The sequence below is a fragment of the Branchiostoma belcheri genome, unplaced genomic scaffold, assembly GCF_001625305.1.
Source record: "Branchiostoma belcheri isolate BF01 breed outbred unplaced genomic scaffold, Haploidv18h27 scaffold348, whole genome shotgun sequence".
Taxonomy (NCBI): domain Eukaryota; kingdom Metazoa; phylum Chordata; class Leptocardii; order Amphioxiformes; family Branchiostomatidae; genus Branchiostoma; species Branchiostoma belcheri.
In genome coordinates, this window is record NW_017803963.1 from 22,727 (window position 1) to 48,941 (window position 26,215).

At 39.5% G+C, this 26,215-nt stretch overlaps 2 protein-coding genes across 2 annotated transcripts; one reads left to right on the plus strand and one right to left on the minus strand.

The window, feature by feature from the left end:
• The first annotated feature begins 35 nt into the window (after nucleotides 1-35).
• On the plus strand, nucleotides 36-9,492 carry LOC109475736. Its single transcript, XM_019776499.1, has 6 exons — nucleotides 36-177; nucleotides 1,101-1,229; nucleotides 2,713-2,970; nucleotides 4,603-4,686; nucleotides 4,875-4,955; nucleotides 6,763-9,492. The coding sequence occupies exons 1-6, from the start codon at nucleotides 109-111 to the stop codon at nucleotides 9,433-9,435; spliced, it is 3,294 nt and encodes a 1,097-aa protein (XP_019632058.1). The 5' UTR covers nucleotides 36-108; the 3' UTR covers nucleotides 9,436-9,492.
• A 7,440-nt stretch (nucleotides 9,493-16,932) lies between these two features.
• On the minus strand, nucleotides 16,933-19,189 carry LOC109475737 (poly [ADP-ribose] polymerase 12-like). The gene is made up of 5 exons (XM_019776500.1): nucleotides 19,090-19,189; nucleotides 18,713-18,899; nucleotides 18,080-18,279; nucleotides 17,578-17,704; nucleotides 16,933-17,031 (listed from the first exon to the last, which is right to left on the minus strand). Exons 1-5 carry the CDS (start codon nucleotides 19,152-19,154, stop codon nucleotides 16,933-16,935), a joined length of 678 nt encoding a protein of 225 aa, XP_019632059.1. The 5' UTR covers nucleotides 19,155-19,189.
• Nucleotides 19,190-26,215: the final 7,026 nt, after the last annotated feature.

Genomic DNA, 26,215 nt, shown 5'->3' on the forward strand with positions numbered 1-26,215 from the left:
TGTAAGTAGTTCAGAATGCCGCGTAAAAAGAAGGACAAATGTCGTGACCGTTGGTGTGGGCATTGCGGGGACATAGTACCCAAATCAACGTATTATGATCACCTGAAGATGTACGGAGCTGCAATGTGCAACCAAGGCAACGATGCTGAGCTGTCTGGAGCGTGTAACGCAAAGAAAGTAAGCATATTCCTTGCATTATGAGACTGCCATCATTTTCGTAGAGGTATTGTTTTGGCGGTCTGTTTGTGTTGGTGTAAATTCCGCATTTGTCATCAGCATAACTTACAGTATTTGTAAATGACGAGCTATAAACGGTTTAATACGCGCCATAGTTTATTCCAGGCTTCGGGGGGCGGCTGGGTAGAAATCGGCCAAATAGAGAGATAGCATATATAAAAAGCAAACGATCTTCCACCATCAACCAGGTCCTCTGCATGGAGAGTAAGATAGCATACCGGCAGGGGAGTTTATCCTACCGACTGGGTACCATCCTATTTGTAAGCCGGGGCTCCCACACACTAGCTACGTACTAGTACTAGTAATCCCCCCTAACAACTGTTAGGGAAGCGAGTGTGGGAGCATCCCAGCTAAGGGGAGTTGGTCTGCCGGGGTGTTTCATTAGCTGTATGGAAGGTAAACGCTTTGTGGGCAAGCACTTTCCTAGAAAAAAACTTTCAATTAAGGCAACTCCCTTCATTGAGAAAAATTCTAGTGAAGATAAACGCATATCTATGTAGCTTCTCTTTCTTTTAAAAACTTCTGTGGCAAATATTTTTATATTCTATTTGATATAACGTCCTTGGTTAAATCAAGGACATTATATACACTTGTAGTATAATGTCCTTGGTTAAATCGCGGCAAAAGGTATTCACACTACACGCAAAATTCCCCCCGCGCGAAAGTAAGCTATCCCTATGACCCGACTTGACCCTACGCGGCGCCATCATGAAAATGGTGCAAACCAACTTTGGATAGTAGCAGTGACAGAAGACAAGTGGTAACGTCTTGGGCACAATGCTTGTGGCCCATGGGGGACGGGACCGATGGTCGTTTTATGCACGACTGATCAACATGTTCTTAATTTTTTTGTCCATTCACAGCAAAAGCTGATGGGACAGTCAGACTCAGTCTCAGATGGACCGTCACCTAATGATCATGGCACAGAAGAAAGGCTTCCCTCAGATGTGGACAACACACACACCAACCAACTGATGACAGAACTCAGCAAGGTAATATAAGCATCATGTTTCACTGATCTCTGTATTTTTGTAATTGATCTGCCAGCTCCAGGAATTATCTAACACCTAAAGTCAGTAGCCGAACCTACATCTGACATTGATTATCACTTCCAAAAAGCAGATGTTTTGGGGGCTGGGGAAATACTAGTAGTCATGAAATGGATTGTACTAAAATGGATAAACAGATTGAGATGTTTATCCAAGACCCATACAAGTTTCACTGCAGTAAAATAACTATTTTGGCACAGATTTGGACCTGAACATCTGGTGTTCATTGTTTGATCATTTAGGTCACTATGATCTGATTTCTTATGGATCACACGTCTCATGCACACATATTTTTAATATTAATCTGTTTCAAAAATAAGAAATGTGCTACGGTAGTACCAAAGTGTAAACCACACAAAGCAGCAACAAATCTGTGCAAAAAATGTTCAACCTTCCAGACTAATTGGATTTCTTGGAGCACATAAGTACTTTTGACAGATTATGTACTGAGAAAGTATGGTCCCCCCTAGCCGTGGACGACTCTGTAACCCTTTTTGCATGATAATGCCGGGTACATAGTCGTGGTGCGATGCATAGGCCAAAACCAACCTTTGCCGTGCCGGGCCTCATGCAACGGGCCGGCCCCGGTTTTTTGGTGTCGCTGGCTTCCTAACGCACTCCCCTGCCGGGCCGGGGGGATAAGACCCTAAACAAACGCAGCATTTAACCACAACACGGCCTCGGAGCACGTAACTCCATACAAATCATCGGCGATCGACGCCATATTGAATTCAGGAATCGGCCCGCAAAACAGGCCGGACCCTGAGTTTACGACAAATTACGTCACATCCCTGCAGCTTGAACGTTGGAGAGTTGAAAATAACTGTCGTAAACTCAGGGTCCGGCCTGTTTTGCGGGCCGATTCCTGAATTCAATATGGCGTCGATCGCCGATGATTTGTATGGAGTTACGTGCTCCGAGGCCGTGTTGTGGTTAAATGCTGCGTTTGTTTAGGGTCTTATCCCCCCGGCCCGGCAGGGGAGTGCGTTAGGAAGCCAGCGACACCAAAAAACCGGGGCCGGCCCGTTGCATGAGGCCCGGCACGGCAAAGGTTGGTTTTGGCCTATGCATCGCACCACGACTATGTACCCGGCATTATCATGCAAAAAGGGTTACAGAGTCGTCCACGGCTAGGTCCCCCCCACCCCTCTTCATTGTGCTTGATGACCAATGTTTCCTAAAAAATGTACTCTAATTCAGGTAAATAATCATGTCTATAAGGATGCAATTACTAGTACAAGCCAGCTGCTCACCAGCCTTTGACATATCTATTCTGACTGAGACTCAGTGATGTATTAAACTTATATATATATATAAACACTTCCACAGTTGTCTGCAATTGGCAAAAGTAGCCTATTTTCCTGTGAATTGACTTCAAACATGATGTTGTGTTGATGTGCCCTCTACTTCTGTTTCCCAATTGTAGATTCCTGTTCAAGGTATGGAGCCAACATTCCACAATGTTGGTAGTGAAAGCTTTGAGATACTGGAAGCTTTTGTCAGAGACATGACAGAAGATCTGGTCAAAGGTTATAAAAAAGCAGAGGACCAACTGACCAATCTCCTTCTGAATGTGGATGCGCAACCAACAGATGACAGCGGCAGAAGAGGGGAGGCAGTGCAGTATGTGCTCCAGTGCCTTCAACTTCTGGACAAGCATGCTCAGATCTATGTGGAAGAAAGGGTCAGTGGCATTTCTGGCTGTCATATTTGACACATTAGTAAATTATAGGTGGACACCCCTTTGTACAAACTACTAGCACAATGTACTAGTATTTGGTCCTGTAGTACACATGTAATTTGCATAGATGATGTGATAGAACATGATGATGTGATGCTAAACAGAATTCTCCAAAAGGGTGGGTCTTTCTGGGTTTCACGTGCTGAGTATCATAACGTACACTGGAAATGCAAAATTTATTTTGGATTATTTTCTTGGCTTCACAGTGACCTTATAATCCATTGTGAATTCATTATACCACAGATGACCACTATGCTGTAGAATATGTGCCAACCAGCTGGTTTCTACCATGGCATGAACATAAACATTGCAAAATTTCCCACCGTGAAATTCAACGACTGCGAGAAAAAAAAAGTTTACAGTACTTAAATGTTTATAATAATAGTTTATTGACAACAATAAAGGTATATGGCAGCGTATAAGATCGCTCAGGCTTTAAAACAAGCCTGAACAGTAAGGTCGGCTAAACAAACAAAGGACATTGACAAACTAGATACAAACATAAACAAATACTGACTATACGCAGTTATAAAAATAGATCAGAAGTATCTGTTAATAGATTGAAAACTATGCTGGTATTGGGAGATTTCAACTTGCATGTTTATTTAAAAGGTCAACGAAATAAGGGATTGGACTGTTTAATTCAGAAATTGACATAAAAAAACTACATTGCAGCCTAATAATACAAAGAAAAAGGCTGAATTACACAGCTTCAGTATTTACAAACATAACCAAACTGAATAACAAGAAATAGTGGTGGAGTGATTACACAGGAGATAAAGCACTGTTCCGGAGTTCTGACAGCTACGGAATGGTACTGTTCCTGTGCCTGTCCGATCATATGAAAGGTACGCGAAGCTGGGACCCCCAGGTAGACAGGGTCAAAACGTTGGTGTATTTAACAGAGATTTTGCAAACTTAAGACAGAGTGATTCCCTTCTGGCTTTTAAACTAAATTAAAGTGCATTCTAGGTTAAAAGTAGAGAATGCATCAGACTATAGGGAGTGTATTTATTGCCAAGAACGATTCTGAGGGCATGTTTTTGCAATTGCATTCAAGTTGGTGGGATTGTATTTGTAGAGCGATTAGACCTGAGTGCCATACTGGGACTGCATTAGAAATATAGAATAATTCTATGGCACTGGTCAGACATATATAAGTAGTAAATAAATTGCACAAATATCTCCAGGGCAGACACCAAAGCGTTTTAGTTTCTTAAGCCAGTGGTGCAAGCTTACTTTATCAGGTCTCATTCCCTTGACTCTTTCGCCTTTTGCATTCGTTGCATAACTTGCATTTTGCTGTGGTATGAAGTGTTGCATGGGAAATAGTCCCAAATCTTACATACATGTATACAGGGACGGGTGCTATTTAGATGATACTAGTAATGTATGAGCAACCCATATATATGTGTGTGCATGGGCTTTGCAGGTCCTGAGGGTTTTAAAAGTTTTCAATGTTTCATGAGGGGTTTTAGTTGGTAATTGAGGTTCATAATCATATGGTTGAATTGAAAAATGTGATATAGATTGTATGTGCCATTAGGTGTACATGTATTTTTTCTGTCTTTTCAGCTGCACAACATAAAGTTCAGAGATAACACAGACAAGCTGCAGGAGGAAGAAGCTGCCCTACAAGAGTTACTCTCTCAGTTAAAAGTAAGTTCCTATATTACTTAATAAAATTGTATCATTTAGATTATACAAGAGAAACCAATTTGTGGTTTGTTAGTATTAAGTACCAATATCTTTAAGTTCTTTGGATTATGGTTACCATAGTATTGTATACCTACCAGTCCATTTCTTGAAATATACTGTTACTTATTCATGGCTACTCCACCACATAGGCTGGCTTGAGTGGTACATCCCATGGTGGTAATGACGACGAATCTTCAAAACCAACAACATCACCAGGCAGTGATATTGAGGTAATATAATTCATATTCAAATATCACATTTCCAATCTAACATTTTTAAAGATGTAGTCATCAGTAAAGCCCTCCCCACAACCATTAGCATGTTGGCATCTGGCTGCACCCATCTCTCCGTAAATAATTTCATCAGGTTGGAAGATACTTAGGGTATAGGATTTTCTTCTAACACAACCAGTAAGGTTCTCACCTGCTTACGTTTCGATGTCTATCAGACACCTTCCTCAGAGCTTCTGACTGGAGTTCTGCAACTCGCCGCTATTTAACGCCAATGACGACGGCGTTAAATAAAATCGGCAGTCACAGACCATGTTGCCAGAAACAATTGTGTGATAGACTGGGAGGGTGCCAGGGTCATAGATAGGGAGGACAACAGAAGAATCCGTTGGATTAAAGAAGCAGTCTGGATAAGGAAGTCTACCCCAGTGATGAACCGGGACGAGGGGGGATACAAGCTCAGCCACGTTTGGGATTGCATTCTCGCCGCAAAAGCGCCACCTACTTTGGCGTTAAATAGCGGCGAGTTGCAGAACTCCAGTCAGAAGCTCTGAGGAAGGTGTCTGATAGACATCGAAACGTAAGCAGGTGAGAACCTTACTGGTTGTGTTAGAAGAAAATCCTATACCCTATGCACCCATCTCTGTTTCGTAGCCCTTGGGCCACACAGTTATGCAATTAGCAGGGGGCTAGTCTACTGGTAATGTTGTTGAGTGCTAAGCAGAGAAATTCAAGGCAGTATGTACCTTTTGAAAATCTTTGGAATGACTCGACTGGGGATCAAACTCACGACCTTTGACTGAAATGCAAAGCAAGCACTGTACCCACTTTTTTTCCCTGTCGCATCATATCTTATTGGAAAAAATCCAAGAACCAACAATCTAATTCGGTATGGACCCGTTCTTCCTCTTTTTCATTCTTATACTAACTAAACTGACAGGTGACATTAATTTTTACCCCTGAGAAGAAGATTCTCGGTCAGTGTTAACTTACTGTCAGCTGGACAAATTTTTTTGTATCTAATATGAACCCATTCATACCAGACTTCTATTTAGTGGTTTCAACTGGTTTTTGAAAAAAAAAACAGTTTTATTTAGCCCGGTGTGTATGCAAATCAACTTGTTTTTAGGGGTTAGAATACAATTTTCAAAAACCACTTTGTGAGATGGTTTGGCAATTAAGGTTTTTGAGAGGTTCTTCCGCAAAAAAAACTGGTCTGAGAACAAGGGGTTTATTTAACCAGTTTTTACGTCATAATGTTGGGTTCTTGGGGTCAGCATCTTCGTCGTGTGCAACCTCTAAGCCTTTCTGATCACATTGTTTTGAGTTTGTTTCCACTATTAATCAATAATTTTTCTTCATATTGCGATGGAATCAGCATATGCAACCTGCTTGGCGTACAAGACCATTAGCTTCTTTATCTATTTTTAAAGAGCAGGAGTCCTTAAAAAAACTTGGTTCATTGATTTAAATAGCATGGTTTTCCCCCACTAATTATTTAGCCGTTTCAACCAGATTTTGAAAGTCTGGTATGAACAGGGTCTGTATGGTGAATCACTATTGGGGTCCAGATGATGTATATAGTATATAGTAGAAGGTTTCTCCCAGAAACAAAAACCAAATTACAACATATTATTGGGGCATTGTACTTGTAGCAACAATGGTCATAATATATTAGCCTTGAAGGGTCTCCTTGCAGCAGTTTTCATCTTAAGATTTTTTTTACATCAAAATTCATACTTATCAACATAGAAAGCTTGGTACCTAAAGAAAAGGCATTTATTTCCTTACTTTTTTTTATGTACAGCATTCTGATGAAGAAATCTGGTGGGACACAGTCGAGAACCTTGGGCACAAGGAAGTGCAGGATGGAAGAATAGAAGAGGACAGCAGTGACTCTGAGCAAGAGATGGAAGTGGAGCAAGTGGAGGAAGAGGAAAACAGTGGTACCTTGTCATGGATGCACACATTTCTGTTGTATTTAACTGTTTGGAAAACAAACTATAACATTTCAGATAATGCCATGGTAGGATTGCTGTGTGTGATAGGATTCATTCTGAATATGCTTGGCTGCCTCCTGAATATTGAAGTGATCAAGAACCTTGCAACAATGTTTCCTCGAACCATGTATATGCTGCGAAAGAAATTGAGTGTTCAAAGGGATGATTTTACTCGTTATGTGGTGTGTCCAACATGTGACTCTGTGTACACCGTGGATGAAGCCACAAAAGTAGTAAGGAATGGAAGAGGAAAGGTTGTCAAAAGAAAATCTCAGAAGTGCTCCTTTGTTGAATTCCCCAGGCATTCACACAGAAACTTCCGCCGTCCTTGTGGCACTTTGCTCATGAAAACAGTAGTTGGCAAAAATGGTGTTGAGTATGTACGCCCCAAGCGCACATTTTGTTATCGCAGTATTATAGACTCACTATCAGATTTAGTTAAGAGACCAGGATTTTTGAAGAAATGTGAAGAATGGAGAGGCCGTAATGTTCCAGAGGGTGTCTTTGGTGATATATATGATGGAAATGTGTGGAAAGATTTCCAGCATTACGATGGCAAACCTTTTTTGTCTGAACCGTATAATCTAGGATTTATGATGAATGTTGATTGGTTTCAACCATATGACAAGGTAAAGGATTCCATTGGTGTTATCTATCTGGTTGTCATGAATTTACCAAGAGAAGAGAGATTTAAGAAGGAAAACATCATCGTTGTTGGTATTATACCAGGTCCAAAAGAGCCCAAAATGCACATCAATTCTTTTCTAAAGCCATTAGTCAAAGAATTAGAAGAATTGTGGGAAGGTGTATTTCTCCATGACACATCAGCTATAGGTTTGAACATGTATCGTGGAGCTTTATTATGTCTGTCAAGTGACATCCCAGCCACCAGGAAAACGGGAGGCTTTCTTGGACATATGGCAAAGAAAGGGTGTTCGAAGTGTCTGAAGTCATTTTTCCGTACCAGGGAAAACACAGTTGATTATTCAGGGTTTGACGTAGATGATTGGGAACCCCGTACAAATGATTTGCACAAAGAGTATGCACAGAGAGCAAAATTGGCGAAGAATAATGCAGAAAGGGAAAGATTGGAGGGATTGTTTGGAGCCAGACACAGCAGCTTGCATGACTTGCCATATTTTGATGCAGTGAGAATGCACGTTGTTGACCCCATGCATAATATACTGGAAGGGACAGCTAAAAGAATGATGCAGGTGTGGAAAGAAAAGAAGATTTTGTCTCCCGCAGCTTTTAAAGTCATTCAAGCCAGAGTGGATGGTATGAAAATCCCCTCCGATCTTGATTCAGGTCTCCCTCATAAGATCGAAGCATCCTTTGAAGGGTTTACAGCTTCACAATGGAAGCTGTGGGTCTGTACGTACTCTCTTTTTGCTTTGAAAGGGGTGCTAGGAGAAACAGATTATAACATATGGAAATGTTTTGTTGCTGCTGCAAGGGTGCTCTGTAGTAGAATAATAACAGCCAGACAACTGGAGGATGCTCATCAGTGTTTGAAAATATTCTGCAACAGTTTTGAGCGACAATATGGGAAAAAATGGTGTACAATGAATCTGCACCTCCACCTTCATCTTAAACAATGTGTGGAGGACTACGGCCCAGTCCATTCATTTTGGTGCTTTGCCTTTGAAAGGGCCAATGGCACTTTAGGGGATTACCATAATAACAACAAGGATGCTGAAATCATTATGATGAGGAAGTGGCTGTTCAACTGGCAGGTGTTCTCACAACTTAGCAGTGCTATGACACAGAACGATGTACCACCTGAGCTTTTCCCATCTAAACCCTCCAGGGCAGATCATGTGTTAACTTTAGATCAGATACAGATCACAAAGAGACTGGCCGAGAGGAATGATTTACTTGCAGATTTCTCGTACAACGATTGTGAAACAATACTCCCTCCAGTAAAGTCTTGTAGTATGACATATGATGATAACAGGGAGTTACTGGCTATGTTTAAAACCTTATATTCCCACAACATTGTAAATAGAGTGTCTTTAATGTGTAAGCAGTTCGATAGGTGTTCAGTTGGTGGAGATTTATTATCCTCAGAAAATTATAGAACGGATAAGGCTTCCTGTGTATATGCAAAATGGTTTAAGAGCCAAGAAAGGACAGGCAATCCCATGATCGACCCCACTGCTGATGCAAGGCCTGGGCTGATTGTCAGAATGTTAACGGTTTCTGTTTACCTCAATGATAATGATCATGAGAAGAAGGTACAGCACACAGTAGCGGAAGTAAAATGGTTTATGGAACATGGGGATAGATACCATTATGGCAGAAAAGACATGTGTTCTCTCTGGGATGTTAGCTTTGAAGACTCTTCACCTGCCTCTTTCCTACCTCTGACAAGAGTTCTCTCTCGTTGTGCGTATTCAAAATCAAAAGTCCAACTGCCACCTACAAGGGAAGAGACTGTATACACCATTGTACCTCTGTTGTCTGTTAGATGTTTTTAAATTATGAATATTATGCTATGTGTATGAGATATTAAGATATATTATGCTATGTGTATGATGTTAAAACATGACTTCTGTCCATGTTGACTTGATATTAATGCTGGCAGTGTTCCAGTTATACTGTACCTATGTGTATGATGTTAAAACATGACTTCTGTCCATGTTGACATGATATTAATGCTGGCAGTGTTCCAGTTATACTGTACCTATGTGTATGATGTTAAAACATGACTTCTGTCCATGTTGACTTGATATTAATGCTGGCAGTGTTCCAGTTATACTGTACCTATGTGTATGATGTTAAAACATGACTTCTGTCCATGTTGACTTGATATTAATGCTGGCAGTGTTCCAGTTTCCAGTGCGTGTTTGTCTTGTCTTGTATATTGCGGCAAACTAGACAGAGAAAGCTAGGTCCCGCAATTGTATATGTTTGTCTTAAAATTTAAACTGAAACTGAAACTGTTTATTCACATTGATTGGCAGCCAATATGCATTGCTTGGCTGTATTGCACAAGTGATTACATGATGATGTATGTGTCTGTGTATATTTGTATATGATGTCGCAATATCAGCTATCAGTTGCCTGGCGGCAACATTGTATTGCCATGTTGCAATTTCAAATAAATAAATAAATAAAAGTGTTCCAGTTATACTGTACCTATGTGTATGATGTTAAAACATGACTTCTGTCGGCATGTTGACTTGATATTAATGCTGGCAGTGTCCCAGATACATATTAGTAAAATGTACTTGTATTAGTGCCTACATTGAGCCTATTGCAATTGTAGTGAGGTGTTGACAACTCAATAAAGTTTCTTATGTTGACCAGCCCCAGCCTCAAGGTGTCATGTATTATGTGAGGACCCTCCCTCAAAATCCTACCCTACCCAATTTGTTTTACATTTAGCCTACCCTGATAGAAACCATATACCATCATTTTTTAGTGACTTACCAGTATAGGTTACTATCCATGTAGGGTATGGTAAAGTTAGATGTATTTGTGCTGGTAGATGAATTCATCTTCTAATGATAAGTCAAACCAAAAAAGCTTGATTGTTTTCCACAGCTATTATTATTATCTCTTCTGTTACTTATTATCATTGCTACTATGTAATGTTATAGAACCGTATACATTCTTTTTACAATAAGACATTCTTTTTACAATAAGACATTGGGCAATAATTTTCAATAATGTATAGATACGTAATACAGTATATATTTTATAGTTAGGTAATTTTCAGTTACCAGGGTACCAAAAATATGTGTGTAATGTGAAATTCTGGTACCAAAGTAGCCTGGGTACAATCCGGATTTTTTCTGTGCAACGCTCGAAAAAATGTACAAACAATTCTTACAAGCATTGCGGAGCGAAAATCTGGATGGTACCCAGACTACTACCAAACATCAAGATCATTTTTTCATTCAGTAAATGCAATCCCAAAGATTCTTAAGTGTCCTTGCCTTAAATAAGCAAAAGATAGTGTTACTATAAACAAGCCAAAGATACATGCCAAAGGGTTAACCTTTCAATAAATTAAAGGCTTATAGTAAGCTTATTGGAGGCACATAATATCCCATGGTATGCATTTAACCTGTTACATTAGATAAAATCTAATACTGTATTTGTGTTGTAAATATCATTCAACACCAATTGGTATGAACTATGAATAAGTAAGAACCAAAGACTACAGACTACACCTGAATAAGCATTGCAGACTCAACTAAACTGAAGGGTTGAGATATTCGAGAGTAATTTCCGTATGAAGAAAACCTGGATGTTGACAAAACTTTCATCAGTGGGTCTAAGAAGGTCTATGTTTAATGTTTTGCAATATTTAGGCCACACCAACTTAATTTCTTGTTAAATGGATTCGCCCGCTTCATTTTTTTATTGGCAAATAAAACTAAAAATTCAGAATCAACTGCAAAATGCTCATATCTTGCCCTGAACGGTTGAAAACAGTCCTTTTCATAATAGTTGTTAAAGTTATTCCATCTTTCAATGCAATGATATCATTAAAAGTTCAAAATTCATTGTTTAAATTTTGAACCAGCCTGGTGTTGACTTCATGGCTCCTAACATACCATTTTGGGCCATAATATATAGGATGCCTAGCCCTATTTTTATTTTCTTTTGCCCGCCCGCTCCATTATTTTTCTAGAAAAATCCGTTAACCAAGAAATTAGATTGGTGTGGCCTTATTGATATTCCAATTTTCACGCCAAAATAAGATGAGTATATGATGATTAGACATCATTTCGAAACCAAAAAAAAAAGTTCGTTTGAGGATTTTTGGCTGAAAAGTTGGAATTCGCAAAACGACAAGCGTTTCACTCGGAACGACTTTTAACAGGTGCCGCAATGTCCCCCGATGTCATTTGTGCGAATTGGCGATGTTACGGCATAATTTGCATGAATGAATGAAAAAGAGCATTTTTGGCTGAAAAGTTGGAATTCGCAAAACGACAAGCGTTTCGTTCGAAACGACGTGTATTAGGTGCCGCAATGTCCCCCGATGTCATGTGTGCGAATTGGTGATGTTACGGCATAATTTGCATAAATGAATGAAAAAGAGCATTTTTGGCTGAAAAGTTGGAATTCGCGAAACGACAAGCGTTTCGTTCAAAACGACTTGTATCAGGTGCGGCAATGTCCCCCGATGTCATGTGTGCGAATTGGTGATGTTACGGCATAATTTGCATAAATGAATGAAAAAGAGCATTTTTGGCTGAAAAGTTGGAATTCGCGAAACGACAAGCGTTTCGCTCAAAACGACTTTTTTTAGGTGCCGCAATGTCCCCCGATGTCATGTGTGCGAATTGGTGATCTCACGGCATAATTTGCATAAATAAGACAAAAAAAGCATTTTTGGTCAACTGCACACAGTCATGGATACAGGAAGATTCCGAACAAATGCAAACAAATCCCAGATCCTTAAAGGATACATGAAAATACCCCAAGGATGCGACAACGTATCTGCTGGTCCACTCTTGTACAGAAGGTTTTTTTTGCCTCACTTGACAAAATTGAGTCGTTCCAAATAATGAGATACATACCTGATCAAAAGTCGTGTGCGAATTGGTGATGTTACGGCATAATTTGCATAAACGACACAAGAAAAGCATTTTTGGCTGAAAAGTTGGAATTCGCGAAACGACAAGCGTTTCGCTCGAAACGACTTTTTTTAGGTGCCGCAATGTCCCCCGATGTCATGTGTGCGAATTGGTGATCTCACGGCATAATTTGCATAAATAAGACAAAAAAAGCATTTTTGGTCAACTGCACACAGTCATGGATACAGGAAGATTCCGAACAAATGCAAACAAATCCCAGATCCTTAAAGGATACATGAAAATACCCCAAGGATGCGACAACGTATCTGCTGGTCCACTCTTGCACAGAAGGTTTTTTTTGCCTCACTTGACAAAATTGAGTCGTTCCAAATAATGAGATACATACCTGATCAAAAGTCGTGTGCGAATTGGTGATGTTACGGCATAATTTGCATAAATGAATGAAAAAGAGCATTTTTGGCTGAAAAGTTGGAATTCGCGAAACGACAAGCGTTTCGCTCGAAACGACTTTTATCAGGTGCCGCAATGTCCCCCGATGTCATGTGTGCGAATTGGTGATGTTACGGCATAATTTGCATAAATGAATGAAAAAGAGCATTTTTGGCTGAAAAGTTGGAATTCGCGAAACGACAAGCGTTTCGTTCGAAACGACTTTTTTTAGGTGCCGCAATGTCCCCCGATGTCATGTGTGCGAATTGGTGATGTTACGGCATAATTTGCATAAACGACACAAGAAAAGCATTTTTGGCTGAAAAGTTGGAATTCGCGAAACAACAAGCGTTTCGCTCGAAACGACTTTTTTTAGGTGCCGCAATGTCCCCCGATGTCATGTGTGCGAATTGGTGATGTTACGGCATAATTTGCATAAATGAATGAAAAAGAGCATTTTTGGCTGAAAAGTTGGAATTCGCGAAACGACAAGCGTTTCGTTCAAAACGACTTGTATCAGGTGCGGCAATGTCCCCCGATGTCATGTGTGCAAATTGGTGATCTCACGGCATAATTTGCATAAATGAATGAAAAAGAGCATTTTTGGCTGAAAAGTTGGAATTCGCAAAACGACAAGCGTTTCGCTCGAAACGACTTTTATCAGGTGCCGCAATGTCCCCCGATGTCATGTGTGCGAATTGGTGATGTTACGGCATAATTTGCATAAACGACACAAGAAAAGCATTTTTGACTGAAAAATTGGAATTCGCGAAACGACAAGCGTTTCGCTCGAAACGACTTTTTTTAGGTGCCGCAATGTCCCCTGATGTCATGTGTGCGAATTGGTGATCTCACGGCATAATTTGCATAAATAAGACAAAAAAAGCATTTTTGGTCAACTGCACACAGTCATGGATACAGGAAGATTCCGAACAAATGCAAACAAATCCCAGATCCTTAAAGGATACATGAAAATACCCCAAGGATGCGACAACGTATCTGCTGGTCCACTCTTGTACAGAAGGTTTTTTTTCGCCTCACTTGACAAAATTGTGTCGTTCCAAATAATGAGATACATACCTGATCAAAAGTCGTGTGCGAATTGGTGATGCTACGGCATGATTTGCATAAATGAATGAAAAAGAGCATTTTTGGCTGAAAAGTTGGAATTCGCGAAACGACAAGCGTTTCGCTCGAAACGACTTGTATCAGGTGCCGCAATGTCCCCCGATGTCATGTGTGCGAATTGGTGATGTTACGGCATAATTTGCATAAATGAATGAAAAAGAGCATTTTTGGCTGAAAAGTTGGAATTCGCGAAACGACAAGCGTTTCGCTCGAAACGACTTTTATCAGGTGCCACAATGTCCCCCGATGTCATGTGTGCGAATTGGTGATGTTACGGCATAATTTGCATAAACGACACAAGAAAAGCATTTTTGGCTGAAAAATTGGAATTCGCAAAACGACAAGCGTTTCGCTCGAAACGACTTTTATCAGGTGCCGCAATGTCCCCCGATGTCATGTGTGCGAATTGGTGATGTTACGGCATAATTTGCATAAACGACACAAGAAAAGCATTTTTGGCTGAAAAATTGGAATTCGCAAAACGACAAGCGTTTCGCTCGAAACGACTTTTATCAGGTGCCGCAATGTCCCCCGATGTCATGTGTGCGAATTGGTGATGTTACGGCATAATTTGCATAAACGACACAAGAAAAGCATTTTTGGCTGAAAAATTGGAATTCGCAAAACGACAAGCGTTTCGCTCGAAACGACTTTTATCAGGTGCCGCAATGTCCCCCGATGTCATGTGTGCGAATTGGTGATGTTACGGCATAATTTGCATAAACGACACAAGAAAAGCATTTTTGGCTGAAAAATTGGAATTCGCAAAACGACAAGCGTTTCGCTCGAAACGACTTTTATCAGGTGCCGCAATGTCCCCCGATGTCATGTGTGCGAATTGGTGATGTTACGGCATAATTTGCATAAACGACACAAGAAAAGCATTTTTGGCTGAAAAATTGGAATTCGCAAAACGACAAGCGCTTCGCTCGAAACGACTTTCATCAGGTGCCGCAATGTCCCCCGATGTCATGTGTGCGAATTGGTGATGTTATAGCATAATTTGCATAAATGACACAAGAAAAGCATTTTTGGTCAACTGCACACAGTCATGGATACAGGAAGATTCCGAACAAATGCAAACAAATCCCAGATCCTTAAAGGATACATAAAAATACCCCAAAGATGCGACAACGTATCTGCTGGTCCACTCTTGTACAGAAGGATTTTTTTGCCTCACTTGACAAAATTGAGTCGTTCCAAATAATGAGATACATACCTGATCAAAAGTTGTGTGTGAATTGGTGATGTTATGGCATAATTTGCCTACGGATAGCGGATTTGATAGGATCCCTGGTCGTGGGTTGGGCTAGCGGATCCGTAAAGATACGGATAGCGGATTTGTTAGGATCCCTGGTCGTTCATTTCTCCAACGGATTCGTAGAAGATACGGATAGCGGATTTGATAGGATCCCTGGTCGTGGGTTGGGCTAGCGGATCCGTAGAAGATACGGAAAGCGGATTTGATAGGATCCCTGGTCGTGGGTTGGGCTAGCGGATCCGTAGAAGATACGGAAAGCGGATTTGATAGGATCCCTGGTCGTGGGTTGGGCTAGCGGATCCGTAGAAGATACGGAAAGCAGATTTGATAGGATCCCTGGTCGTGGGTTGGGCTAGCGGATCCGTAGAAGATACGGAAAGCGGATTTTATAGGATCCCTGGTCGTGGGTTGGGCTAGCGGATCCGTAGAAGATACGGATAGCGGATTTGATAGGATCCCTGGTCGTTCATTTGGCTAGCGGATTCGTAGAAGATACGGAACGCGGATTTGACAGGATCCTTATAACCACCAATGTACTTCTTTGATAGAGTGGGCACTGTTAAACCTGTCTATGTTAATAAGAAAATTGAATGAGTGAATGAAAAAGTTTATTCCTCTCGATCCTTGCAAATGTTTTTATTTAAGGATTCGTGCAAATGATATATCCGTATTCGTTTACAGTTAGGGATTCGAGCATATAAAACATCGTATCCATAGTGTATCTGCTATCCGAGCGGATACGGTATCACATCCGTTGGGGATTTTGTCGTATCCTTAACTGATTTGGCATTTGTTCGCATTTGTTCGAAATCTTCCGCATCCGTGACGGATCGATTTGACGGATGCGACGGTATCTGCCGGGATCCGTAGCCATTTTGCCCAGTGCTATTTATCAAAGGTGATGTGTATAAACATCTTTTCTGAGAAATTTGTTTTACAATTATGAAAATGTTTCATTGGCAATTTGCACATTTTCTTACTATAATCCTGGAACAGTTACATGTAGTAAAATAATAGAACACACTTTAATTGCTGAGTTTAACTATAAATTAATTGTTTCTATATTCTTATAATATATTTAAAAATGATTCAACAAGAATAAAAAGTACCATGGTGAAATTTGCCCCCTGCACCTGTTCTGCTTTTGCTGCTCATGGACTTCTGCTGCATCTGTTGTTTATTTCTGAAAAAAAAATCGGTTAAAAGAACAAGCATGATTACAAGTGGTCACATTATGAATAACAATACACTATGCAGTCTCTAAAATACTTGGGCCATCAACAGAATAGTTATCTGAGGGACCAGGAAACATGTAGCCACAATGGCAAGATGACCGCTGCAGAGGTGGCCGCATGATTACATACAATCTTCTTAACATCACAAATTATGGTGCACACACACCATGTTTTTATTTAAAAGCATAAAATGCTGTTTGGTAACGTACTACAGACACCATTGATTGTAATTTGAAAAAACAGCTAGAAATTACAGTTTAGCTCTTTAGAGTCAGAATTCTGCATGCAATTGTTTCTTATTGTGGATTTTGTAATATAAACATGCATTAAAAGCACAAAAACATATAAAACGTTAAAAGAAATGTCTCACATTTTGTACTTCTCCCAGAGGCGCGGATTCTGCACTCTCTCAACTTTTAGATTGACCTTGTCGTCTCCCATTGTCTGTCTGAAAAGCTTCTCCACCTGAAAAAAGGGAAAATGTACTTTCCCATCGTCTGTCAAGGTTCAATATGACCCACAGGCCCAAGCATCAACGCTTGTATAAGTATATGGATGAATGTTGGCATTCTACAGCAATGAAGTCACCTTCATGTATTGGCGGATTTGGCAAAAGTTTTGTATTTTTTTATATGTAATCAAATCACTGTCAATTCGTTAGATGAAGAAATTAAACTGTAACTACTTTGGGGGCAAATATGAGCATGTGCATTTTTGAGTTGATTCAGAACCAGAATTTTTTTTTTTTTTACAAATCAGAATGAAGAGGCGAAACCGAGAACCAACAAATAAAATTGGTGTGGCCAAAATCTTTCTTAACAGGAAGAAGGTAGGAAACCATGTGGCAGTTTCACAAAACAAGTGAAGTGAACTGTGCCTGAAGAGTGTTTTACCAAAGGGAATCTTTTTAGCAATAGAAGAAAGATCACGTACCATTCAATTGAAAAGCTAATCCAACATACGGCTCCATACATTAATACTGAAAATGCATCCATACACCAAAAGACATACCTCTTTAAACTCTGAGTTTGTAGGTGCCAGAGGAACTGTAATGAAGGCTTTGTTCTGTGGCATTGGTTTCCAGGATGTTGGAAGTGATCCTTTTGTCATAGATGAGGGCTGGCTTGTGTCCGTGGTGCTGTTAGGTCAAATAAAATACATATATAACTTGAATTATTAAGTCAAATAAAATACATATTATTTTAGGTCAAATAAACTTAAATTATTAAGCCAAATAAAACACATATTATCATTAAGTCAAATATTAATTAAGTCAAATAAAATACATATATAACTTGAATTATAACTTGATTTATTCATTATTGCAACTCCTTTACCAGGACACACAGTTATAACTTGTAAATTGTTACTGTGATTCTATGCTTTTCTGTTTATAGATTCAAAGTATAGGTAATATCGCATATTTTAATTTTTGTCTGTCTTTTAAATGTGTGCTTAAAAATAAAGGCTGCAGAGGGTATATAATCTCCATTTTTTTTGCCTCTGGTCTTACCTAGCTGTCTTAAATTGGACAAATACTGGACGCCTTCGCACAAGTCTCATGGTAGAGTAACGCGGATTCAAGTTCTGCTGGTACATCCCAGTGAAGTCAAGAATGTAGGGGAACTCGTCTGTTCGGAAGTTGTAGCTGGACTGTTTCTGTAGGTACGCTCGCTCTATATCATCAGACGTAATGTTAGATGGTGATACATACTGTAGCAAAAAAGACATTGTACATGTGCGTTATTTATTTTATTCTGTTCTAATTTGGTGCCATAAAAATAAACAACAGTTGTGTATTTGTATTTAATTTGAAACAACTTCAAATCCTTTTTTTACACTGATCATCTATCACAGTCACAGTCTTATCCCTTTTACCAAACTGTTTTTTTAATAACAATGATGTTGTTGCCATTGAATTTTTTTAGGCATGTTGCTTATCAAGCATTGTCCATGTTTTCAGAAACAGCTTATCCAGTCAGTTTTAGGGCATTCAACAAGGTGACATCTTATTAGGCCAAAATAATACCAAACGTTTTTGTGGTAAACCCTTATAATAAAGACCGATTTTTGTCAAACAACCCATTCCTGTCAGAAATTATCCGGATGGCCCAAATAGAATAGGCAATAAAATATGATGCCAAACCTTGGTACTGCCATATTCACACCATGATGCTTTGTCTTCCCAGTACCACACCCATTTCGTTGACCACGCTCCATTGGCAGACTGGGCAGATGATGGGGTAGACAGCCGACGGATCCAGACGTATTTTCTTGGTGGGGAATCGGAGATTTCTAACTCCATTGTGTCGAAGTGAACCGTCCAGCCATTTCTGCAAAACAATAGCAACAACAACAACAAAAATGTAAGATAATACAATGGCAGCGGCAGGAAATATATGTATTTTTTTGGGGGGTGGGGTATGTGAGATATAGTAGATATGATAGAACATGTCACTAAGGTAGGCAAAACTAGATTATCTGAAATGTTAAAGGTAAAAACAATTTAGTAAAAATACTTACAAGCTTGATTCAACGTCACCGAGGTTGAAGCTGGCATTAGAGGGTTGGGAGAAGACTTCTTCCATCTTTGATGTAACTTCTGGACTGAAGCTCACCCATTGATTACCTAAAAAAGGATAAATGGAAAACGGTTAAATGGAATTTTTAAAGTAACTCGAGTTTCACCATTTCTATTGGTTATGACTGAAGAAAAAAAATCGTCATCGATTGTGCAAAAAGTATCCCTTTTTAGACGTTATATTCAATGATTATATTCCCTACCAAATTACAATGCTAGTACTTATCTTAAGAAGACTTTTCTAGCATGTCTTGATTTGATTTGATTTATTAGGCTGATAACACATATGTATGCAGCCAGGACTGCCCAACTAGCCGGAGGCTATTATAAAGGGATAGCCCTCACAACAATAACATAAACAATTCGGAACAGTTAACAGTGTCAGTTACAATTCAGATAGACATACTACTACTACATAACAGATGTAGTGGCCAAACGTTAGCAAGCTAGAATATCCGGCCTGGTCGTCGTGCGTTTACTACAATTACATTTATATGTCAGGTTAATAAACTATTACATAACAGATGTTGCGCACTATATATCTATTTATTAAGATATAGTCCTTAAGTTATGTAAAACGATGTTCATCTTGACATACTTACACAAAGAGACACCCACACAGAAACACACAAACACATACTCAACACTGAAAATCACACACACACACACACACACACACACACACACACACACACACACATATATATATACACAAACACACACACACAAACACACACACACATAAACACACACATAAACACACACACAGAATCACACACACACACACACACACACGCACAATCACACAAACACACAACGCACAAACACACACACACAAACACAACGCACAAACACACACACAAACACATACACACACAAACACACACGCATATGCACAAACACACCTACACACACCTACACACACACAAAACACACAAACACACACACAAACACTCACCCACATATACATAAACAAACAGCCTAAAACATACCCTTCTTTGCGAATGATAGATTTAAGGTTTAAATAAAGAGGGAGCGAGTCACAGTCACATGAACAAACAAATAAATGAATGCCTTGAATTCAATTCAATTAATATATTAGAATACGTAAATGGGGGCAAGTAACAGTGAGTGTATATGTGGATAAATCAATTAGTGAACGAGTTAGTAAATAAACACATTCCACTCCATCCCTATGCAAACATGGGGTCTAGGCCTTTTTTGTAAACACTCATTATATAAACACTTTCTGTGGAAATAATGAAAATTCACACCTTGACACTGTACGTCCTGGTACTGCCACAAATAAGGAGTCCTAATGTGATGGTGGCCACACAGTCGAGATTTGAGACATCTCCCGGAAAGGAAGCCTTCGCAAATGGTCGTATCACTGTCCAAGATACGTTCTTTGTTTGGATCGTGGACTTTAGCCTTGGGTTTTACCGCTAGTGTGGATGCATTAGCTTGGGCGTTTGGTGGTGGTCGTGTCACTACAGTTGCTGGAGGAATCAGTAACGTCTTCAATACAGTTCGCTGATCTGCTTTGAAAAGTCGGAACTGGAACAAAACCCTACGTGTTTGTGGAGTATCAAATGAGCCCTCATGGCTTAGTCGACACGCTTTTTTCGTAGCACAGCGACCTCTGACGAAGTCTGAACAAATATGAACGTCAGGGCACAGGTCAGCTGTAACACATCTATCGGTGTTGTACGCATGACACACCTTAGGTGTTGACAAGCGAATGACATTGATGATCTCATCGTCCTGTAGACTATCAAGTTGAAGTTCACGAATAACTGTTCCTGCTTGCTCACTCTGTAAGTCATGGGTGAACTTGCACCTAGCGCCACGGTTACAGGATCCCTGCAGAAAGTTGCGACAGAGGTGGAAGAAGCGGCACTGGTTTCCCTTCTTACATCCGATTTTGGTAGTGTGGCCGAAGCAAAGGCGTGCTCTCGGGACCATAACAGAAACCACGGGTTCACCATTTGTCGTCTCGTGAAGGCGGAACTTGTTTGGGTGTTGGCGAAACCACCATGAAGCTTGATCAAAGTCCAACCCAAGTTGCTGAAACTCTTGTTGCCAAAGAACATCGAGTTTTGCTGTTCCGTTGTACTGTGAGCAAAGCACTTCCAACATCTCCAGTTCTGAAAGAGCTGCTGTTGCCATAGTTAATCGACGGTCCTGTATATCTGCACCCACAGTGAGTAAAATCGTACCACAACCTGATCTAATATGGCGGACACGCTTTGAACTTTGCCCCTTAGGCTTTCAGCGTTGACCTGGTGACCTCTGGGGTTCTCATATTTCTTCAAATCTTCGTCGTCTTTAAATTGCAGTCGGGGTCGCCAAGTATAAGAACTCCATTTCTTGTTTAATCAAGAATAAAATCCTGGACCACACGGAAGTACAAAGGCGATGCTTCAACGGATAGCCAGTTTATGCCCATGTCGGTTCTTTTGGTCTCCTTCCTGTCTTACTCCGAGTAGAGTCTAAAAAGAGTCCGACCTAGCGTCTAAAATGTGTCCAAAAAGCGTGCCTTCGGGTTGATTTCCTTTTTACATTTAAACCTCCGCGTAAACAAAATATATATAAGGGGAATGTTTGTTTATTACTAACAGAATTAACTTTAAAGTAGAAAGATTTTAGTATACAAGCCATTGTCTTGTGTGTACCCTTTACTAGAGCTTTCTGTAAAGGTCGGCACGAAGGGACCTCTTGCGGATAGTGGATAAATTGCAGGTACAATTGTCATGGGGATCATTACATTGAGACGATTTCGTGACCATTTTTATTGAATAAAGAATAATACCGTACTTGTAATAAGCACAGTAAATTGCATAGATGACATACTCCTCAGACTCTAAATCGTATATAATAGGGAAAAAACTTACTTGTACTTACTTGTAAAAAACAAGGCAGGCCAAAAAGCAAGAATTGATCGTTTTCTAATTTTGATATCATAAACCTTGTTAAACATGAATTGGGGCAAAATTATAGTAGAAAAGAGGTTATTTCGCCATCATAGGTGTTTGTTCACAATGTGACACCTTAGACTACATAATCGGATTTTAAGCGGCCAAGAACAGGAGGAAGACTAACACATAAATGTAAATTACAGACAAGTATAGCACTTAATTCATACATACATACATAACATACATACATACATTCTACATTTCTTAATTATTGAAAAATTGAAACGAATGATTTTTGGGTTTCACGTTTTGTTCATTGGCTGTTTTCATACTCCGGATTTGATGTAACGCACTTAGACTTAGTAGTATCTTTTGTGCCTTGTTCTTGTCTTTTAGGGGTGTCTTTAATGAATGCTCGACTTGCCTCTAGGTGACTTCTTGCGATGTACGGGGTCAGTTTGGGCCTGGAGTTCCGAAATATACTACACCGAGAATCCCTCCATCGTCTCCGCCCATCACAGTACCGATATAAAGAGAAGCCAAAGGAAATTATCAACATGCTGGTCAAGCATGGGAAGAGTTGTTACCACTGATTAGTGCGACATGAAATGGGGGGTTATACTAGTGAGAACTTCGTAAACTTGTGTTATTAATTATATAAAATTGTAAGCTTGGTGGCGTCTCGCAATTGATTATTACGGTATTAAATTAAAAGAATATTTATTCTCTTGACTCGGAAATGACTAACTTGAAATTTCGTTTTTTTTCTTCTTGGATTTTTTTAATGAATGCAATTCTGCAAAGCGGCCAGTTGTTAAGGATACAAATCTTAACATTTTTCAAAATTCCATTTAAGTTATAAAATCCAATACCCACCAATGTTTCTAGAATCATGGTATATTTATGATTTGAGCTTAAGTATACAACGGTAACAAAAGACAAAAGCTCAAAACCAACAGCAACTTTTATTAAAAGATCATCAAATACAAACTTAATTACTTCTTTAAACGCTGCCAACAGTATTAAGAATTGCTGTAATAATTGCAATTCCTTTTATTAAAATTTGGGAAAATGCATGCTCTAATCAATTCTAATTTAATAATGCAAATTATAGTAATGCAAAATACACATTTATTGTACACTTTTGTCCTTGCACTAGACTTCTCATTGTCTCATAGATTACTATTTTTTTATGGGTTCACCACACCACGAAGTGGTGGTGAACCCATATTGCTTTTTCTGATGTTTCTTCTCCTCCTCCTCCTCCTTCTCCTTCTCCTCCTGCCACTTCTTTAAATTGATTCAACTCCTTCATTTTGGGGCGAAATTACCTGTAATTTCGTATAGAGGTAGAGTGGGTAAATACCCTTAGGCGTTTTTTAAATTTTTTTGATACAAGCTTTTACAATCGTTTTATTTGCTTTTTAGTGGTCCCCATAGGAAAGTACTGTGGGGGCGTACGCGCGTGACGTAATAAGAAAGGAATTCGGGGGAAGGCCCAAATATGGGCATACAAGCAGGTGTGGTCATGTTTGCAGATGTGGCTGTTGATTGGCTGTTGGCTAATTAATTTATTTACTACCATTTTCACGTACCATAGGGGGATTACCAGCGCGGCTGGTCAACGCGGTCTCGGCCGTGGGCCATCGGCTGGTCCACGCGGTCTCGGCCGTGGGCCATTACTATTTGATACTCTGATATTGGATACCGATTCGTGTGATTCCTATAAACATTTCACCTAACTACGAACTAGTTGGAAGAATTATAGCTGCATGGATGCCTGTATATGATTTTAACAAACACTGAAAATCTGACGCAAAAACTGGCAGATATTTTGCTCTTCTCTGTTGGAACAACGCAAGCGGGAGGTCAATGACCTGCGCCCCGCGAGTACTGTAAACAACGGTACGTAATGTGTATCGTCGGCGCACGCGCGCGCGCCACGGTATCAACAATTTTCCACAATCTTCACCGACTAGTATTATATATTCTGTTATCGATTTCTGAAGAATCACCAAAATTGTAGAGTGTATCTCCTAGAAAGTCCCTTACTAGTACTTGAAGCGATCGTTACCGCCATGTTGTTCACTTTATATGACATACAATGCAGAGAGTAATGGAAACGTGTCCAGATAGCTCGGTTGGTAACGCGCAGGGCTGCAAGTCCAGACATTACGAGTTCGAACCCCGGTACACTGGATATTTTTAATTATCCTTTTTACAATTTTTAACAATTTTAACATTTTTAACAATTTCAACAATTTTAACCATTTTAACCATTTTACATTTTAACAATTTCAACATTTAATTTTAACATTTTCGTTTTAATATCCATTGCTTTGCTTTTAACATTCCAAAACTGATTGTTCTTACTCAAGAATTTCAATAACTTCGAATGTTAGTCTTTTGTATTTTTTCAACATACAAACCAAAATCACTTTGATGTTGTCACAAAAGTAACATCTGTGCGCGCATCGGTTTTCGTTCATTTAAAAACTACAAGTACAAAACATCTGGAAACTAAGCAAACATACTCAGTAAATTGATTGCTGTAATTCCCGATTTTTTTTCACTGTACCGCAACGCAAGCGGGGGGTCAATGTTCACGGTTTTCACTGTCACCTCTGTATTGTGAACTTATCATTACAGTTAGGAAATAATTCCTGGCCTTTCTTTTTCCTGCAACTGTCACCACCGTGAATATATAGTTCCGTGAACATGTCCATTTTCTCAGGCCGTGAAAATTTTGCTTCCGTTAGTAGTAGTTATAATGTCATCAAAAGTGAAGTAAAGTAAAGCTGTCGAGATTTAAAGTGCGTGTCGTTGTATCTTTGTAAAAAAAAGGGAGATAATTGCCAAGTGCCAGTTTTGTAAATACCTGTCGAGATTCAAACAGCTTGTCCATGTATAATTGCAGTATGATTTATTTAGAATCTCTCATTTTTGTTTGGGGAAGGGTATGGAGTGAAATTCCTACATTTGCTCCGAAGCGAATGTTGGCCTTTCTAGTTTAAACGGATTCAGCTTCTTCATTTTAGGGCCTAAGGTTCTGAAATTTGGTATGGAGGTACAGTGGGCAAATACCCCTAGGCGTTTTTTAAATTTTTGTGATACAGGCTTTTAGAAGGGTTTTATTTTAGTTTTTTGGCTGTGTTATAGCAAATGCATTACTGTGTTAGTGTGCCGTGTTTACCACGTCTGGGCATGAGTCATCACAATGGAATGCAGGGCATCAACCAATAGGCATGCAGCTTTCCTCTATACTTCTTGCTGATTGGCTGTTGGGATTTAACTTGATTAACAACTGCACAGAGCATTTCCACCTGCACAGAGCATTTCTTGCTGATTGGCTGTTGGGATTTAACTTGATTAACACCTGCACAGAGCATTTCCATACTGACAGTATGTCTTTATTCAAGTGTTTTGGTAGGTATTTCAAGCTTTTCTGCTCCAGCATTGGAATGCGGTGCATGAACGTTTTTTTTTTTTTTAATCAACAGTTTGCATTATGCAATTTAAAAATCCTAACCAATAAAGTAGGGAATAGCTATCCAACTGTTGTTTTAGTTGTATGTTACTTCATATTATAGTTATATCAATGTAAATCATTGTTATGGGTTCACCACACCACGAAGTGGTGTGGTGAAACCATATTGCTTTTTCTGATGTTTCTTCTCCTTCTTCTCCTTCTCCTGCCATTTTTTAAATGGATTCAGCTTCTTCATTTTAGGGCCTAAGGTCCTGAAATTGGTATGGAGGTACAGTGGGCAAATACCCTAGGCGTTTTTAATTATTGTGATACAGGCTTTTAGAATGGTTTTATTTGAGTTTTTTTGGCTGTGTTATAGCAAATGTATTACTGTGTTAGTTTGCCTTGTTTACCACGTTTGGGCATGAGTCATCACAATGGAATGCAGGGCATCAACCAATAGGCATGCAGCTTTCCTCTATACTTCTTGCTGATTGGCTGTTGGGATTTAACTTGATTAACACCTGCACAGAAGCATTTCCATACTGACAGTATGTCTGTATTCAAGTGTTTCGGTAGGTATTTCAAGCTTTCCTGCTCCAGCATTGGAATGCCGGGCATGGACGTTTTTTTTTTTATTTTGAAAATCAACAGTTTGCATTATGCAATTAAAAATCCTAA

What these genes read in the sequence shown, in the direction of transcription:
- LOC109475736 (XM_019776499.1), top strand. Translation starts at nt 109, where the DNA reads ATGTACGGAGCTGCAATGTGCAACCAAGGCAACGATGCTGAGCTGTCT. An exon ending in AGATCTATGTGGAAGAAAGG is followed by an intron (nt 2,971 to 4,602) that starts GTCAGTGGCATT and finishes CTGTCTTTTCAG; the next exon opens with CTGCACAACATAAAGTTCAG. An exon ending in AGTTACTCTCTCAGTTAAAA is followed by an intron (nt 4,687 to 4,874) that starts GTAAGTTCCTAT and finishes TCCACCACATAG; the next exon opens with GCTGGCTTGAGTGGTACATC.
- LOC109475737 (XM_019776500.1), bottom strand. Translation starts at nt 19,154, where the DNA reads ATGGAAGAAGTCTTCTCCCAACCCTCTAATGCCAGCTTCAACCTCGGT. An exon ending in GGTGACGTTGAATCAAGCTT is followed by an intron (nt 18,900 to 19,089) that starts GTAAGTATTTTT and finishes ATTGTTTTGCAG; the next exon opens with AAATGGCTGGACGGTTCACT. An exon ending in GTGAATATGGCAGTACCAAG is followed by an intron (nt 18,280 to 18,712) that starts GTTTGGCATCAT and finishes TTTTTGCTACAG; the next exon opens with TATGTATCACCATCTAACAT.